Raw genomic sequence first — 17,657 nt, 5'->3', positions numbered from 1 at the left:
TAATAAAAGGGCACTGTGAGATGAAAGAGACACAGAGGGTATGGCAGAAAAGGTTGCTTCCCATGATTATTTTTTTTTATTGTGGTAAGAACACTTAACATGAGACCTACCCCCTTAACACTTTTGAGCGCATAACACTGTGCTGTTAACCTCAGACGTTTTGCTGTCAGCAGATCTCTAGAACTTATTCATCTGGCGTAACTGAAACTTTATACCCATTGAATAGCAACTCCCCATTTTCCCTTGCCCGAGTCCCCGGTGTATTTTTATTTTATTTTATTTATTTCCCGAGCACCAAGATCTACCTTGTCGCTCTAGCGGTTTTAGGCACTCAAGGTGCTCATCATCTGTAAGAAAAGTGTTGTAAAGATCACTACACATCAGGAGATGTAACCACGGCACGACCGTAACAAACTGCCCCCTTCTGCCTTCAGCTTGTCACTCCTCTTACTATCCCTCTAGCTCCTTTCACACTGTGTTACGAAGGGTATGGCCTGAAACTGAAATAACGAAATGTCTGGAAATGGTAGAAAACTATAAAAGTATAGCAACAATCCTTCTGTATCTCAGTCACAGAGAACAAAACCTTTCATGGTTGACTGAGAGACTACGAAACAATAACTTAAAAATCTATAAATAATAGAGTTTTTTTCCATAACTGAAAAATACAGCTTTTCATTTCCCTTCCCTATATTAAAAACTAAAATCAAAACTAACACAAATAGGTTTCCTCATTATCACTCTTTACAAATCAGACTTGTGCATAAACACCACCTTTCTGAGACCCCTGTTTCCATATTCTAAGTTATGTACCAATCTCACATGCTGTTTCTACCTAATTGCTGGCAGGAAATCTGAGCTACCAGAATGAAATAGGCAATGCCTAGGAATCGTGATTAAGCTTATTGGAAATATGGACTAAATAAGGCACTTTAATTAGTATCAGACAGAAGGATGAATTAATTGATCTCCAACAAACACAAACTGAAGCAATCAAATTTAGGAAACGTGTCTGAAGCATAATTCACTATGATGATAGAGGAGATGAATCTCTTTCCTGTTGTGCAAGATGAGTTCAAGATAAAAGTAATCACATTGCTAAAAAGCTGCAGTTGGTCAGCATTCAGGAGATACATTTTTCAGGTAATTTGCCCCGGGATACAATGGTAAATATAAATCTTTTAATTCATTTTAAAAGTTAACTCAGTATTCACGAGGAAACACAGATATTTTAGCTAAATTTTCTTGTGGTAAAAGTAATAAAGAATACAGGAGGCATACAATAACGTTGTCTAACTTCCAGGTATTTTAATTCATTTAAACTGTCCACATACAGGCTCCCTACCATCACAATGTCTTTATGAGTAAATTATTAGTATATTAGAAATCAAATGAGAACCATCCTATGGAAACTTTTACTATTTGTGAAAAAAGTTACTGTTAAAATAACTATTTCTATAAAAGTTAATTTGATTGACTAAATATTAAGTATCAATTAAAGATTGGTAGAAATTATGCTAAATCAAAAAGGCCAGATACAGAAGACTACATATTGGATGATTTCATTTATATAAAAATGCCCAGAAAAAATAAAATTATAGAGCTAGAAAACATGAGTGCTTTACTGGAACTGGGAATAGAAGTAGGAATAGGTTGCAAGTGGGCATGAGGGGAATTTTTGAAGTGATATGTTTTAAAACTGAATTGTGATGATAGAGGCACAAGTGTGTAAATTTACTAAAAATCATCTACATTGCAATGGAAGAATTTTATGCTATATAAAATATACCTCAATAAAACTTTTAAAATGATTCTGTAGAAACTAACATGGCATTGACATTCTTAGGGCTTTGTATTCTCTCAAGATCTCATGAAGTACTAGTAGGGTAGTGTTCGCACACCCCTCCCTCCCAATACATATGTTAACGCACCAATCCCAGTGTGATGGTATTTGGAGGTGGGACCTCTGGGGGTTAACTGAGTTTGGATGAGGTCATGGGGGAAAGTGATGAGCATGGTGTCCTTATAAGGGGATGAAAAGACATCAGACATGTCTCTCCACTATGTGAGGATACAGCAAGAAGGAAGCCATCTGAAAACCAGGAAAAGAGCCCTCATCCAGAACCCAATGATGCCAGACCCTCACCTCAGATTTCCAGTCTCTAGAGCTATAAGAAATAAACATGTGTTGTTTAAGCCATCCAGTCTATGATATTTTTATTGTAGCAGCCAGAACTGAGAAGTGGGGTGCTACTATAACAAAGACCTAAAAATGTGAAAGCAGATTTGGAACTGAATAATGGGTATAAGCTGGAAGAATTTTGAGTTGCATGCTAGAAAACGGCAGTATTGCCATGAAGGTATTGTCAAAGGCAATTCTACAAGAAAACATAAATAATCATGTATAGTATACTGGTAGAAATATGAACAGTAAAAGCCATTTTGATAAGGTCTGTCTTGGAAAGGAAAAACATGTTATTGAAAACGGGAAGGAAAGCAACCCTTATTATCAAGTGGTAAAAAACCTGGCTGAATTGTGTTTATATTCCAGTGTTTTGTGAAAGGCTGCACTTGCCAATGTGCAATTGGAGATTTAGATGAGGAAATTTCTAAGTTAAATGTTGAAGACTAGTACGGGCATGAACCACAGACCTAACCAACATCTCAGTGGGAATGCTGCCAGTTTGAACTGAAGAAAATGGAGACAGAAAAAAATGAAAGAAGGCTGTCAAACTACTTGGACCATATAGGACTGCACCCTAGATTCAGCTCTGAACACATTTTATTCTTCAAGACAAGGGAAGAATGACCCTGCAGGTGATTCAGAGACCATCAAGGCTGCCACGCCCAGCAGAGGCCCACAGTGCAAGGGTTAGAGGTCAGGGGAGGGCTGGCTCCACCTCGGTTGCAAAAGGCAGGACCTCTGTCCAACAGAGCTAGGAATTCAGGGACACCACCTTAATTCCAACACTCCAGGAGAAAGCTACCTGTAGCTGCAGGGGACACAGATCTCTTCTGGCAGAGCCATCTTGGCACAAACCCCACCTAACAGTCACAGAGTTGGGAACCACTGCTTCAGTGTGTCCAGAAGGCAGAGCATGAAGCCAAAGAGGATTATTCTTGAGCCAAACTAATCTTTAAAAAGAAGAACATAGTGAATAAGTGGGTTCCCTGCCCAAGGGTGGCAGTGGCTGGTTAGCAGCAGCTCTGAAAATTAAAACTAAATTATAGAACCATCAACCTGGAGAGCCATCTGAAGTTTAGCTGAACAGAAGACCTATAACTAGGAATATAAAGAAGAAGCCACATCAAGACTGGTAGGAGGGGCGGAGATGAGAAACAGGCTGACTCCACACCCACACTATCTATCTATCTATCTATCTATCTATCATCTATCTATCATCTATCTATCTATCTATCTATCTATCTATCTATCTATCTATCTATCTATCTATCTCTATCGAGCGCTATCTATCTATACCTATCTACTTGTCTAGCTACATTTTTGAAGTCAAATAACAAGCATTAATGAGAATGTGAAGAAATGTGAGGTCTCATACAATCCTGGTGGGAAAGCAAAATGGTGAAGAGCATCTTGATGGATCCTCAAAAAGCTGAACAGAATTATTATATGACCCAGCAGTTCTACTGCGAGGTATACACCCCAAAGAGTTGAAAACAGGTATTCAAACAGATATTTGTAAGCCAACTTTAATTTGCAGCATTATTCACAGTAGCCAAAAGGTGGAAACAGCCCAAGTGTCATCTCCTAGATGCGTGGAGAAACAAAATGTGGTATATACATACAATGGAATATTATTGGTCCATAAAAAGAAATTAAGTCCTGATATATGCTACAAGATGGAAGAATCTTGAAAACATTATGCTAAGTAAACATAGCCAGTCTCAAAAGAGCACATATTATATGATTCCATTTATGTAAAATGTCCAGCATAGGCAAATTTATAGAGACAGAAAGTCAATGAGTCATTGCTTAGGGCAGGGGGGATTTGAGGTTGATAAGGAAAAGGTACAGAGTTTCTGTTTGAGGTGATGAATATGTTCTAAAATTGCCTATGGTCGCACAACTCTGGGAATAACTAATAAATACAACTATACTAAAGAAGAAGCCACATCAAGACTGGTAGGAGGGGCGGAGATGAGAAACAGGCTGACTCCACACCCACACATGGTGGTTGAAAATCGGGAAGTATATCTCAGCTACAGAGGTTCCTCCAGAGAAGTGAAGAGGTTCCAGTCCCACCACAGCTCCCCAGCTGGGAGCACAATGGCAGGAAGAGGAGCCCCCACAATATCTGGCTGGGAAAATCAGTGGGGATTTCATCCCTCTGGGTGACATGCAAGGCTGCTGGAAAACCCAGCACCCTCTTAAAGGGCCCGCACACAGACTCTCTTGCTCCTAGGCACTCTCCCTGGGCTCTGGCAGAGGGACATTGACTTGGGAAGTGTTAGAGACATATAGGGAGAGATTGAGTTGTGTGGGTCCATGGTGAGGGCTGGAGGGACAGCCACCACTGTTTCCGTGTGGGAGCCCTCTTCCCATGCAGGCGGCAGGTGAGCCCCATCTTTCCTGTGTTGAGCCACATGGACAAATCTGATTCTGCATTAACACCACTTGCCCCACCCAGGTGACTCCCTGAGATATCATCTCCCCCAACTTGCATACCGTTTGAGGCTCAGGGGCTGAGCACCATGGGCAGCCAACAAGCAGTGGCAGGTCTTGGGGTGCCCTGGGCCTTTTGCTGAGCTGCCCCAGGCCTGGTACTTGCAGCAGCTGGTCTAGGTTCCTAATGTGGCCTCTCCCACATGCCTCCAGGTCCAGCACAGGCAGCAACAAACTAACATCATGTTGTAGCCCTTCCCAGGTAGCCCTGGACAGGTCACAGGCAGTGGCTGATCTTGGCCTGCACTGGAGACCTTTTCAAGAGACCCCACAACCAACAAACTGGTGGCCAGCTTCACACCACAACAGACCACCACCCGATTAGCCCCACAAGTGGCACACAGAAAGCGTAGTCTCAGCAGGCACCAGAGCTCACTGAGAAAAATCCGACTCCATGGGGCAGCCCCTGCACAGCAGCTCATATGCTGTGGTCATGGTTGATACTCATAGCCAGTCAGTCGGAGGGTCAATATCACCCACTGAAGTTCAAACAGCAATCAAGGCTAAACTACAATAAGAGGGCACACACAACCCACACAAGAGACATGCCTGGAGCACCTGACTCAGGTGATCAGGGAGACTGTGCCCTGGGGCTCCACAGGACACCTACTACATAAGGCCAAAATGCCAAGACTGGGAAATGTAGAAGATATACATAATACGTAGAAACAAATGCAGAGAGGAAGCCAAAATGAGGAGACAAAGAAACATGTCCCAAATGAAAGAACAGAACAAAGCTCCAGAAAAAGAACTAAACAAAATGGAAATAAGCAATCTACCAGATGTAGAGTTCAAAACACTGGTTATAAAGATGTTCAATGATCTGAGTGAGAACACCAACAAAGAGACAGGAAATATAAAAATAAAATAGAAAACATAAAAAAAGTATCAGTCAGAAACGAAGACTACAGTAACTGAAATGAAGAATAGATTACTGGGAATCAACAGTAGATCTAATGAAGCAGAGGCTGGAATCAGCAATTTGGAAGAGAAAGTAACAGAAAACAGCCGAGCAGGACAGCAAAAATAAAAAATAAAAATAAATAAAAAGGAATCTGAGAAAGTGAGGATAGGTTAAGGGGCCTCTGGGACAACATCAAGCATACCAACACTCAAATCACAGGAGTAGCAGAAAGAAAAGAGGGAGAATAAGGAACTGAAAATTTGAAGAAATGATAGAAAACTTCCTTAACCTGGTGAAGGAAATAGACATAGGATGTAACCAACAGTAATAGAGTCACAGCAGGAGATTTTAACACCCTCCTTGACATCAATGGGTAGTTCTTCCAAACATAAAATCAACAAGGAAAGAGTGGCCTTAAATGACACATTAGCCAAGATGGATTTAAATGATACTTTTAGAGCATTTCATCCCAAAGCAACAGAATATATATTCTTCTCAAGTGCACATGAAACATTTCCAAGATGGACCACATGTTAGACCCCAAAACAAGTCTCAATAAATTTAAGAAGACTGAAATCATATCAAGTATCTTCTCTGACAACAATGGCATGAAACTAGAAATCCATGACAAGAACAAAACTGAAAAACAAACAAACACATGGAGACTAAACAACATGCTACTAAACAATGAATGGGTTAACAATAAGATCAAGGAAGAAATCAAAAGATACCTTGAGACACATGAAAACACAATGACCCCGGATCTATGGGACCCAGTGAAAGCAGTCCTAAGAGGGAAAGTCTCAGCAGTACAAGCCTATTTCAAGAAACAAGAAAAATATCAACTAAACAATCTAATCTTACACCTAAAGGAACTAGAAAAAGAAAAACAAACAAAGCCCAAAGTGAGCAAAAGGAAGGAAACAATAAAGATCAGAATGGAAATAAATGAAATGAATCTAAAAAACAATACGAAAGATCAATGAAACCAAGAGCTGGTTCTTTGAAAAGATAAACAAACCTCATACACCTTTAACCAGACTCGTCAAGAAAAAAGAGAGAGGACCCAAATAAATAAAATCAGAAATGAAAGAGGAGAAATTGATAACTGATACCACATAAATATAAAGGATAATAAGAAAATACTATGTTACAGTTAATATACTATATTATTAAAAAAAGAAAAGAAAAAATACTATGAACAACTACATGTCAAGAAATTGGACAATTTGGAAGAAATGTATAAATTCCTGGAAACATACAATCTTCCAACGCTGAATCAAGAAGAAACAGAGAACCTGAACAGACCTGTTACTAATAACAAAATCAAATCAGTAATCAAAAACTCCCAACCAACAGAAGTCCTGGACTGGATGGCTTCATAGGTGAATTATATGAAACATTCAAAGAATAATTAACACCTTTTCTTCTCAAACTTTAACTTCTTCAAGTTTTAAAAAATTGATGAGGGGGGGAAGGCTCCTAAGCTCATTTTATAAGGCTACCAATACCCTTACTCTAAAACCAGACAAAGACATTACAAAAAAAGAAAATTGTAGGCTGATATCCCTGATAAACATAGATGCAAAAATCCTCAAGAACAATTACAGCAAACTGAATTCAGCAATACATTAAAAAGATCATACACCACAATCAAATGCAATTTATTCCTGGAATGCAACGTTGGTTCAATATCCACAAATCAATTAATGTGATACACCACATAAACAAAATGAAGGATAAAAGTCATGTGATCATATCAATAGATGCATAAAAAGTGTTTGACAAAATCCAGCATCCATTTATGATAAAAACTCTTAGTAAAGTAGGAATAGAGGGAACATACCTCAACATAATAAAGGTCATATATGACAAACCCACAGCTAACATCATACTCAATGGGCAAAAGCTACAAGTGCTTTCCTTAACATCAGGAACAAGAAAAGGATGCCTGATTTCACTACTTTTATTCCCTATAGTACTGGAAGTAAAACTGTCATTATTTGCTGATGACATGATTTTATATAGCGAGAACCCTAAAGATTCCAACAAAAAACTACTAGAACTGATAAATAAATTCAGTAAAGCAGCAAAATGCAAAATTAATAATCAGAAGCTGGTTGTATTTTTATACACCAATAATGTACTACCACCAAGAGAAGTTAAGAAAACAATATTATTTAAAATTGCATAAAAAAAAACACACCCAGGAATAAATTTAACCAAAGAGGTAATGGATCTGTACTGAGAAAATTATTAGTCATTATGCTTTTCATACAGTTGTGATATGACTCCTAGGCCAAAGTTCTCAAAGACACAAACCATCTTAAAAGAACTGTTGTTTCTTCGGCTCTGGTACAACAGAAGTGTTAGGTTATGTTTATAAATACAAACGCATATTGCTTTTATTTTATCTTTTCATAAAAATATATGGGAAACTGATCACTGAAAAATAAAGGTGAGATTCAGAACCATTTTCCTTCCTCAACCATGGCTTTTGTCATTTTTTCCACACTGAAATACATAGCAACATACGAATAACAATAAGGACTTAACTGAAAACAGATTAAGAGAATTAATGCAGAATTAATAGATATTATCTTTCACAGCTTCTCTAATGCTCAAGGAAGTTGGGGTGAAATACTAAATCTTATTTAAGGAGAATAAGCAAAAGAACTATGCATTTTTAATAAATCAAATCTGTTATTAGTAATACTGAAACTTGTTAGAACCTTATGCAAATCAAATGAAATAGAAGCAGAGACAACTGAAATATATGGATTTACCACCATGACTCTAACTCCTTTTTAACTCAATGATAAAATTTTCTGATGGTCACTTAAAATGTCTCAAACAACAAAACAGTATCCCAGAAAGTAAGTCTAGAAATCTTGACGGCATTGGTTCATCTTTGGCAACCGGGCTGTTTGCACTGTATCTTTTGGTAGTGTGATTAATAGTAGCAAGACAGAAGAAAGGCAGCATCTGTGTGACACTGCTTCTGTCACCTGTGTGACAAGCTACTGTAAACAGGGCCTCCTAAAACATACAGCTTGTGAAACTATTCCTCTCCTCAGAACAATACCCCCACCTATGCTGGGGATATTTTATCCTGCAGAACTGCCACTTTCAAAAGATGTAATTTCTGTTATGAATCCATACATATAAACAAAACAACACAATTCTACAGCTGTGGTTGCCAAAAGGAACAAAAAACCCACAGCCAAGCTCAATCATTCATGATCAAGACAGCCAAGCATCCCCTGCACCATCACACTAACCCAAGTTTAGGGAACTATTTCAAACCAATTCTCAGCAAAACTTGATATTGGAAATACAGAAAACAAAAACACTCAATGTTGCATCTTCTCTTCCCCAATCTCTTTGTGGCTCATGTGATAAGGACAAAATAAGACAAATTTATCCTAGAAGCAAAAAAAAAAAAAAAAAAAAAGGGAGGCATATACAAAATATGAAACTAGACCACGTGCTTCTAAATAACCCGCTGCCCTCAACTACATTCAGGCCACTGACCCGTCCCCCATTACAACATACAGACTCAAACTTCACAGATGAACGTTTGTTTTCTGAGCTTTACTTGAATATTTAATTTTAATAAACCACTGTATGGCTTAGTGTTTTGTGGGTCAGTGTAGCTCTTGCTTTATTATTCTCTCTGAAGGCTTCACAAATGAAGAGACCTAAAGTCATCTTGTGTGGCTACTGATGCTTTCTGACACCATCCAAGTTCTTAATTCAGTAAGTATTTACCAAGCCAGCTGAGTGCTAGGCATTGTTTTAGGCTCTTGCGATGCTTCAGTAAACAAAAAAAAAGAGAAAAACTAAAAAGACCTTATCTTCCTGCCACTTACATTCTAAGTAGAAAAAGTCAGATAATGAATAAACATAAAAAACATCTGAATTATATGTCAGGTGATAACAGCTGTGGGAAAAATTAAGCTAGGTAAGGGAATAGGGTATGGTGGGAGAAGGGGGAAGTGGGTATCAATTTTACAGAAAAGATAAAATTGGAGCAGTTTCTCAAATCTATACCATTCTTTAGACTCAGACTTCAGTTCTTAAAAAGGACTCCTTTCTCCACTGGACCAATTCTGGACCATAAACCTGACTGATGATGTGTGAGACCCTTCAACGGGATTAACTGCTTGCCTTTCAGGGTTTTCTGAGGCTGAAATCTGGGGTCTGAGAGCAAGGCTTGGAGAATGGGCTGGGATAATTATTCAGTTTAGCCAGGCTGAGGTCCCGGCCCTGTGGTAGAGGACGGTCTGGTCTGTTCTCTCACGGGTTCTACAGAGGAGCACTGTGTAGTCTGCACTTCACGTGATTTCAGTTTGTTTATGGACACCTAGCTCCTACTTAAAATACTGTGGACACCAGGGAACAGGCCCGTATTGTGCCTCATACAGAGAGAGAAATAAAGGATGTCAGAACAATTTTATAAATATGCATACAAAATAGAGTTATAACTCAAACTGTCCTCTCAAGACCATTTTATCGTTAACTGAAAAGTCCTGCTTAAAACACTGGCCATAAAGTAAAGAATAGCAATCCACAGTTTCACTTGACCACTAAATCACGAGCGTCATTTTTGTTTGCAAAACAGAAAATATAATTCATAAGAAACTCTATACAATTGTTTAAGATTTTTAAACAGAAAAGAGAAAATGTTTTGAACTGTTTTCAGTTCTGAATGTTTATAGAAATGATGGCAGATTTAACCATTACAAAAATAATTTCCTTGACAAATTATTTTATCATTAATGAATTTAAATGTCAAACTCTTGTAGAAAAAGTTATACTGTCATTAAATAATTGATTTTGTTTCGTACAAAAACCTTTAAAAAAAGGGGTGGGGGAGAATTGGCACTTTCCATTTTAGTCACTAGGAAACCTGAGGCAGGAATGATGAAGAAATTCCACATGTAAGATACGATGTAGTTTCAAATTAAACATCCTTAAGAGGCTGAAGGGATTGAGAAGAAACCAAGTAGGTGGCAAACCCACGTGGCCAAGTCACTAGATAATCCCAGAACTGAGTCTTGAGTCATAGGAAAACCTCAGATTTCCATTCTCACACTAAATTTAATCTGTTAGATGACAAAGAAATCATTATCCTGGAAGTTAAGAAAGTGAGGGGCGGTAGTTTTATCCCCGAGCTTAAATTTAGAGATGAATGAGTGAAGGAAAAAAGACCAAACGCAGACATTTGTTTTTTCTGCCATAAACTAAGCAAGCCAGTGTAAGAAGTATCAGGAAAGAAATTTAAAACTATACCTTCTAAAACTCCAGGGTCCTTTTCTTTGTCAATCAGCAAATTCGAAGAGCAGTGCTGGGAACCAGCAGGGAGAAAACGTAACAAAGGAAGGAGCTACAAGCTTTAATATAATTTTTGAGAGATTTATAAATTTCAGCTTGATATTGCTCCAGTGTATGTATATTGTATATAAACCCATAGACACATACGTGGATTAGCCCATATTCAGAGATTAACAAAGAAGACATGGAATCAAGACTACAGGTTGCTGTAGTAATAGTGAGTATCAGTATCTGGTTTCTAGTGATTTGTGTGACAGGGATGAAACTCTGAAGGCTCAGGGGACAAAATTTTAAAGGCATAACATTTATTCCTGTTCTTTATAATATGTATTGTACCTATAATGAAACTGAACGTTCTGGAAAGTATTATCTGGAAGTATTCTCTACTGCTCATCATCTGTATGTACCCAATATTGCACAGGACAGCTGGTTTATGTGATTTGATTCTAGAATGATGGTCTCATAGGTGAAGTAGATAAAAACAAGGCTAACCAAAAGCCTGAAATGAGTTCCCAAATTACAGAGAATAGTTATATGTTTAAATCCTACTTCTACCCAAGAATGTTTTGGTGCTTACTTAAAGAATAAGCTTACATCAGCCTAAGATGACACAAAGGAAACTTGCCTCAAAACTTTTACTATTTTATCGCTTAATCCTAATACTGCTGTTATGTTTAAACGACAGTTTGCATTCGCAACTTAATTGTCTACCAAATGAAGAATCATTTAACGTTTTTCAAAATATATTACACGATTTTAAATTCCAAAGGTTGCCACGAAGGTTAGCAGAAATGATCTGCAGCCTCATTTATGCTGGCAGAGGGGACACAGTCACTCACCTCCAAGGTGAAAGACAGCACCACGTCAGACTTGGACAGCTGAATCTCATTCTCATCGCCTATGTCCAAAAATGCAGAATTCTGTGAACGTTTTAATTTTTGCAGTTTAAACTCTGGACCACCTTTCGAAACTGGAAGGCTTTCCAAATTGGCCATTAGCAGATTCACTGAAGACCGCAGCTCTTCTATATACATCGTCTCCATTTCTTTTGCTATAAATTTGGGGAACTTTCTTTCCTGGAAAGTAAGTTTTAAAATAACAACATTACACAAGTCACATTTCCAGTTTAGCATAAAATATTACATTATGTATCTACTTGACTCTTAGAGATTGTGACACTCAATGTAATGTAACTACCAGATACTTTTTTTTTTTCCGGGTTCTTTCCAACAAGATGGGCTCTGCTTTATTTAGATCACCAAAAATAACGTTTCACAGAATGGGAACCATAACATTAGACAACAAAGTATAGCAGTAGAATCTCAAACAAGTCAGGCAACGCATTTTTTAGATCACCAAAAATAAGGTTTTACAGAAAACGAACTGTAATAAGCAAATGTATAGCTGCAAGTTTTCTTTTGCCATCAATATCAATTCCCTCTAAAATATTTTGGGACTACTTTGCAGTTTCCAAGCAAAAGTGAAATTTGTTGGACCTCTACCAGATACATTTGTCTCTCGACTTTAACAGGCTCAGGCTTTGACAATTTTGATTATATCTGAAGGTACCTTATATACCTTACTGAGGATCACTATGTACAAAATAAATACATTATATACATTTTCACACTAACTTTACTTTGGATAAGGTATTTGCTTAAGGGAAAAACAAATTCCAAAAACACACATCTAAGATGTTTTAGTATAAATGAATCTTAACTAGCCACTGTTAGCTTTGAAATGGTTTCAGTAACTGGTCTATAAGAACAATGTTCAGTACACATTGCTTTGACTCATATGACACAAACATTTTAACAATATCTCTCTTTCTTACCACAAATATGCATTGTTCAGAGAGCATGCTTTTTATAAATAGGCACTCAAATTTAAAAACCTACAGTATTAAACTGCAATATGGCCATACTTCTAAAATTGGTTAATCTTCATGTCACACAAATGTGTCAAGATCCCTTATGGCCATATATTCAGTTTTTGGTAAAGGTTTAGAAAAATTTAAGTTGAAAGGAAAAGCCAATTTATGATTAAAGATCTAAGTAAAAAAAGGAGTAACAACATTAACTTTAAAGATTCTATTTTCTTTCTGAAGTACGTGACCATTGCCATTCAATCCTTCTATCTCTACAACCAAATTTCTGTTTCTTTCACTCAATTAAAAGCCCATTCCAAAAACTGATGTTTAGATAGACATAGAGAGAGAGTATTGCCAAATTGTCTTTAGAGAAGACTCTACACATTTATATCCCCACAAACAACAAATAAGGTTTCCTCACATTCTTAGCTCTTTCTTTAATCTTTGACAACTTGGCACTTAGCTCTTTTCTCTTGAAAGCAGAGGGTGTATATAGCTTTACAATATCAAGTGCAGTGTAATGTACTGACCACTGTACAGAACTGGCTGGAAATGCGAGCCTAAAGCAGCCATCTTTCAAACGGTCGCCTAATGCCCCAGAAAATCAATGCCTTCACTACTGTTTGCACTGGTATCACCGAAAACACAACCTAAGAGCTGCATCTCTGGTACGACTGGAACTCACCCCGAGTGCTCCCCTCAGCCTCACCTCGTCTCTGACTGACGTGTACCAGTTCGTTCACGAGATGGAAGGAACATATGGCACCGCTTTACACGTAAGTCCCAGAGTCTCTGGCCACCTGTTTTGCTTCCCCCCCATATAAACTTCACATATTGCTCTTCAAATAATTTACATATTATCAATATTAAAATTGCATGTTTATTACTACAGAGTGATTAGATATCCTCATTTGTAATGAATTTTCCCAAGAAAGATTGTTAGGTGTCCTTTTAACATTCCTCTCTAGTTTGAAACAACATTCCAAAATAGTAAGTTTGCATCCCCAGGAAAAACACATAAATAGCTATAGAATCACTTGATTCATTTTGGAAAAGGAGTAATGTTTTGGAAGGGTTTTTCAATACATGCACAAGAAAAAAAGAAGGAAACTAAGCCATAAAAATGGATTTTTATAGCTGTGGACTAACTTTAAAAACTGTCATAAAAAAACACAACCAAAACTCAGAAATAAGGCAAAAAGCTCAGGGGGCAGGTCATTGAAATGTTATATGGGGGCAAAGGTCATCCAAGGATCATCTGAGGAAATGTACTTAGTTCAATTTACTGTTTACTATTGATTAAAGTCCCAGACAGTGAAGTTACATGTTACCTTCTAGAATTTTCTTTGGAAAATATTCAAATAATGTCTGGTAAAATAATCCAATGGCTAATTTAAATCCTTGTTGGGAATTCATCACTTTTATATCTAATCTATGAATCTTATTTTAACTTTGCCTAAAAGTACCCAGTTTTCAAATGCTCTTTGGACTATTTTAACATCTAACTAGCTTGCTCATTAATTATGCATTGAATGAAATCTTTATTGTATCTTTATTTTAAATTTGTATGAGTCATAATTGTGTTTTTAAAACCATACTTTAGCAGAGCAAAACACAAATATACCACGTTTGAAAGTTCAGATGTGCCAATTTTTTTTCAAATATTCAAGGTGTTTTTATGGGAAATTTAGCATCAGTACATGAAAAAAACCTACTTATTTAGCTTTAATTAAAAACACTTCATTCACTATCATTTTTCAGTGAGGAGGCTGCCAGGAATCACCAAACTTGACCATTTTATCAGCATTTCCAAACTTTTCAAGAAATAGGTGTTTTTTTCCTCCACTAGAAATTTTTTCTACTAGACACAAAAGTTTTCTCTACTAGAATTTTGTTCTCTCTGGAAAAAAAATGACAACTGTGTTTTAAAGCATTGAGGTTTACTGATAGTATTTCATCAACTTTATTTAGCTTGCTTGTGTTGCTTCTTTCTTGGAAACAGAACGAACTGTACATCAGACAAGTATACATGTTAAATTTGATTTTTAAAATTAGAACAGAATCAGAAATAGGGTTGTTCTCTACTTTAACTGTGAGTCGCTCCTATAATCCACAGTTTAAATGTTCTAATTTAGTCCTTTGTACAACATAGCTCCTTAGCAGCCCTAATGTATTATACACATGAAAACAATGTTCACTTCATAAAAAAAATTCCCAGTATTCAAATTTAGTCCCTTTTTCTTAAGTGCTCTTACCCTTCCACTAGATAAAGCCTGGTGTTCACACCACTGGCTGTTTTATTCATGCTCATCTCTGCTCTCTTTCCTATGTCTGTATTGATTTTAGTCGCTACCACCCTTAGGATCACAGCATCAAGTGAACTACTGGTGGTTGTAAAGCTGATTCTAATCAATGAAAATACTGAAGTCTTATAAAAATTTTAATACAACGTGGAACAGATTCATGGTTTTCCTTACGATATTGGTATGCTCTCTCCCTTTCGATTCTAACATGCCCTTGAGTGGGAGGAAAAGGAAGGAGTCTCACAAATAATCCAGGAATTCTGCAAAGCTCTGCCTTCCCCATGGCAATAAGCCAGTCCATGAAGACTCAGTCATTCAAAACACAATGCAATATATACAATGCATTATAGAATAGTAAACTTGAAACGTACATAGTTTTACTAACCAATGTCATCCCAATAAATTTAATAAAAATTTTTTTTAAAAAGTATTATGGCCTGAAAAAAAAAAAAGTATTTCTATCCCACAAAACAGAAATTTCTGCTCTGTGGTTTTATTATATTGTGTTTTGAAATATGGTAGGAGGCGTTACTGATTGCCAGCTATTAACTATTAATACACACTTGTGGATTTATCAGACTGAAGAGGTAGGAGGGTCTAGGAGAGAAGAGCCAGATTCTGGAGTAAGAAAACCAGGGTTTGCGGCCTGCCTCCATCACTGCCTTGTTATGTAATCTCAGTGAAGTCAATCATCTTCCCTAAGCCTCCATCACTTTGTCTATAACATAAATTCATTACATCATCTGCCATTGTCGATTAATAGGATTAATGTAGACATATAATGCAACAAGGTCAGTAAAGTATAATTAGCCTTATAAATATTTTATGAAGATGGCTTAAATTTGGTGAAACTGAAGTAGAAAGCAATTAAACATGCTCTATCTGCTATGTTTATTTACCTCCAATGTCTCAATTGTTTCCCTATTTTGTTATTTAATAGACATTTAAACATTAGAATTCTTAAAACGTATATATTCATAAGTACATATTTTCTTTGCAAAAGAACAAAAAAATCCAATTGTTAAAGTCAGTATGAGATGTATCTTCTTCTCGAGTGGTGGAAATAGTTCAACATCTTGATTTAGAAGGTGGTCATACCAGATGTATACACATACACTCATTAAGTTGTACACTAAAGATTTGTGTGCTTTACTGTATACATGTCATACCAAAACTTTTTTAAATGAAGAAAAATCACTAAGGATTCTGCAGAGAGACAGAACCAGAGACGGAGAGGGGAAAATCTATCCACCGACTATTCAAGCTTTTGCTTTGCTGAAGGGAAACGGAAAAAATTTTATTCTCAGAATAATCAACAGCATTATAACTCCAAGTCTATTTGGAGGGACTAAAATTTTTGTACCACTGAAGTAAGTTAATATATCCATTTACTAGAGAATAATTCAGACAATGAAGTTCCATTCTCTCTAAAATGTCTTCAATATTAAAAAGCAACTCATGGTTTTTTTCTGAAATCTACTTCTGTTCATAGAAACATAGTAATCGCACACATAAAAGTAACTGCAATATTAAATTGAACACACTCTACCTGCTAAACTATGTACTAGATACTTCAAATTATATTTTTCATCCATTCTTTCAATCGAATATTAGCTGACACCACTATGTGCCAAGCGCTGTGCTGGATACTTTGGAGTATATTATATAATTTCACAGGGAGATTTTTCTCCCTGATTATATTATGCTTAATGCCATTTTAAAACTCTTGTATATCTAGCAATTTGAGAAATTTAGGTATCGCTTTTAAGAATAATTTACAGAAGTTTTCATTCAATTTAAACACTTCATAAATAAGGATGGGAATGTAAAATATAGAATATGCTCCATTTAGATGATATACATTCAGATATTTGTGCTTAAGAGGTACACACATAGAGGAGAAAATGATAAAATTATACTGGCTTCATCTATACAAAGTTCTGTCATCTCACAGAAATCTAGGTAAAGAAAGAAATGTTGTATAGTATGTCCAAGTTAATACTTAACCTTTGCCATTTTCTCTGCCAGTTGCAAACGACCATCAAGCTCCCTTCTGATCTGGGCTGCTTGTTCATCTGCATTATCCAACTTCAAAAATAAAACAGAAATTACAGATACGTGATTAATTGCACTGATCTACAGATTAAAGCAAAGATTAAATGACTCAAAACTTTTTAAAATAAATGTTCTCAGCTACCTATTGAGAAGAGAACAGAGAAGACTGTTTAATTAGGTTGGCAGCCCAATTAAATTTCATGGGCAATTACTGTGGTTTTGTTCACAAAAAAGTTAATAAATCTCTAAGGTTAATAGCTCAGTTTACCAAAAATTCTAATTATAATAATTCTTTGCCCAATGTGTGCACAACAACTATAAACCAAGAAGTCTTCATTTTCTTGAGTTTACATTAAATTATCATTAAGTTTATTCAATCCATCCTTCTATCTTTATGAAGGTCAATCCTAAATAGATAAATCTCTTGTTTTTTAGAATTCCCAGAATGCATTTCTGGATGGTAAGATGCTGAGTAATGTTTCACTTTTTTCTTTGTTCTTTTGA

The 17,657-nt window shown here is 36.5% G+C and overlaps 1 protein-coding gene across 2 annotated transcripts in view; it reads right to left on the bottom strand.

Moving 5' to 3' along the window:
- CADPS2 (calcium dependent secretion activator 2) overlaps nucleotides 1-17,657 on the bottom strand; it is a 471,665-nt gene that overhangs the window by 266,445 nt on the left and 187,563 nt on the right. For both annotated transcript variants that reach the window (XM_074315663.1, XM_074315664.1), the window contains exons 4-5: nucleotides 17,106-17,186; nucleotides 11,765-12,001 (exon numbers count right to left, since the gene is read on the bottom strand). In XM_074315663.1, the coding sequence (XP_074171764.1) occupies nucleotides 11,765-12,001; nucleotides 17,106-17,186 (318 nt within the window). The remainder of the gene's footprint in view (nucleotides 1-11,764; nucleotides 12,002-17,105; nucleotides 17,187-17,657) is intronic.

This window comes from Rhinolophus sinicus, linkage group LG11 (genome assembly GCF_036562045.2).
Source record: "Rhinolophus sinicus isolate RSC01 linkage group LG11, ASM3656204v1, whole genome shotgun sequence".
NCBI classification, from domain to species: Eukaryota; Metazoa; Chordata; class Mammalia; order Chiroptera; family Rhinolophidae; genus Rhinolophus; species Rhinolophus sinicus.
Note: the sequence above shows the minus strand (reverse complement) of the source record. Positions and strands in the feature narration are given on the sequence as shown.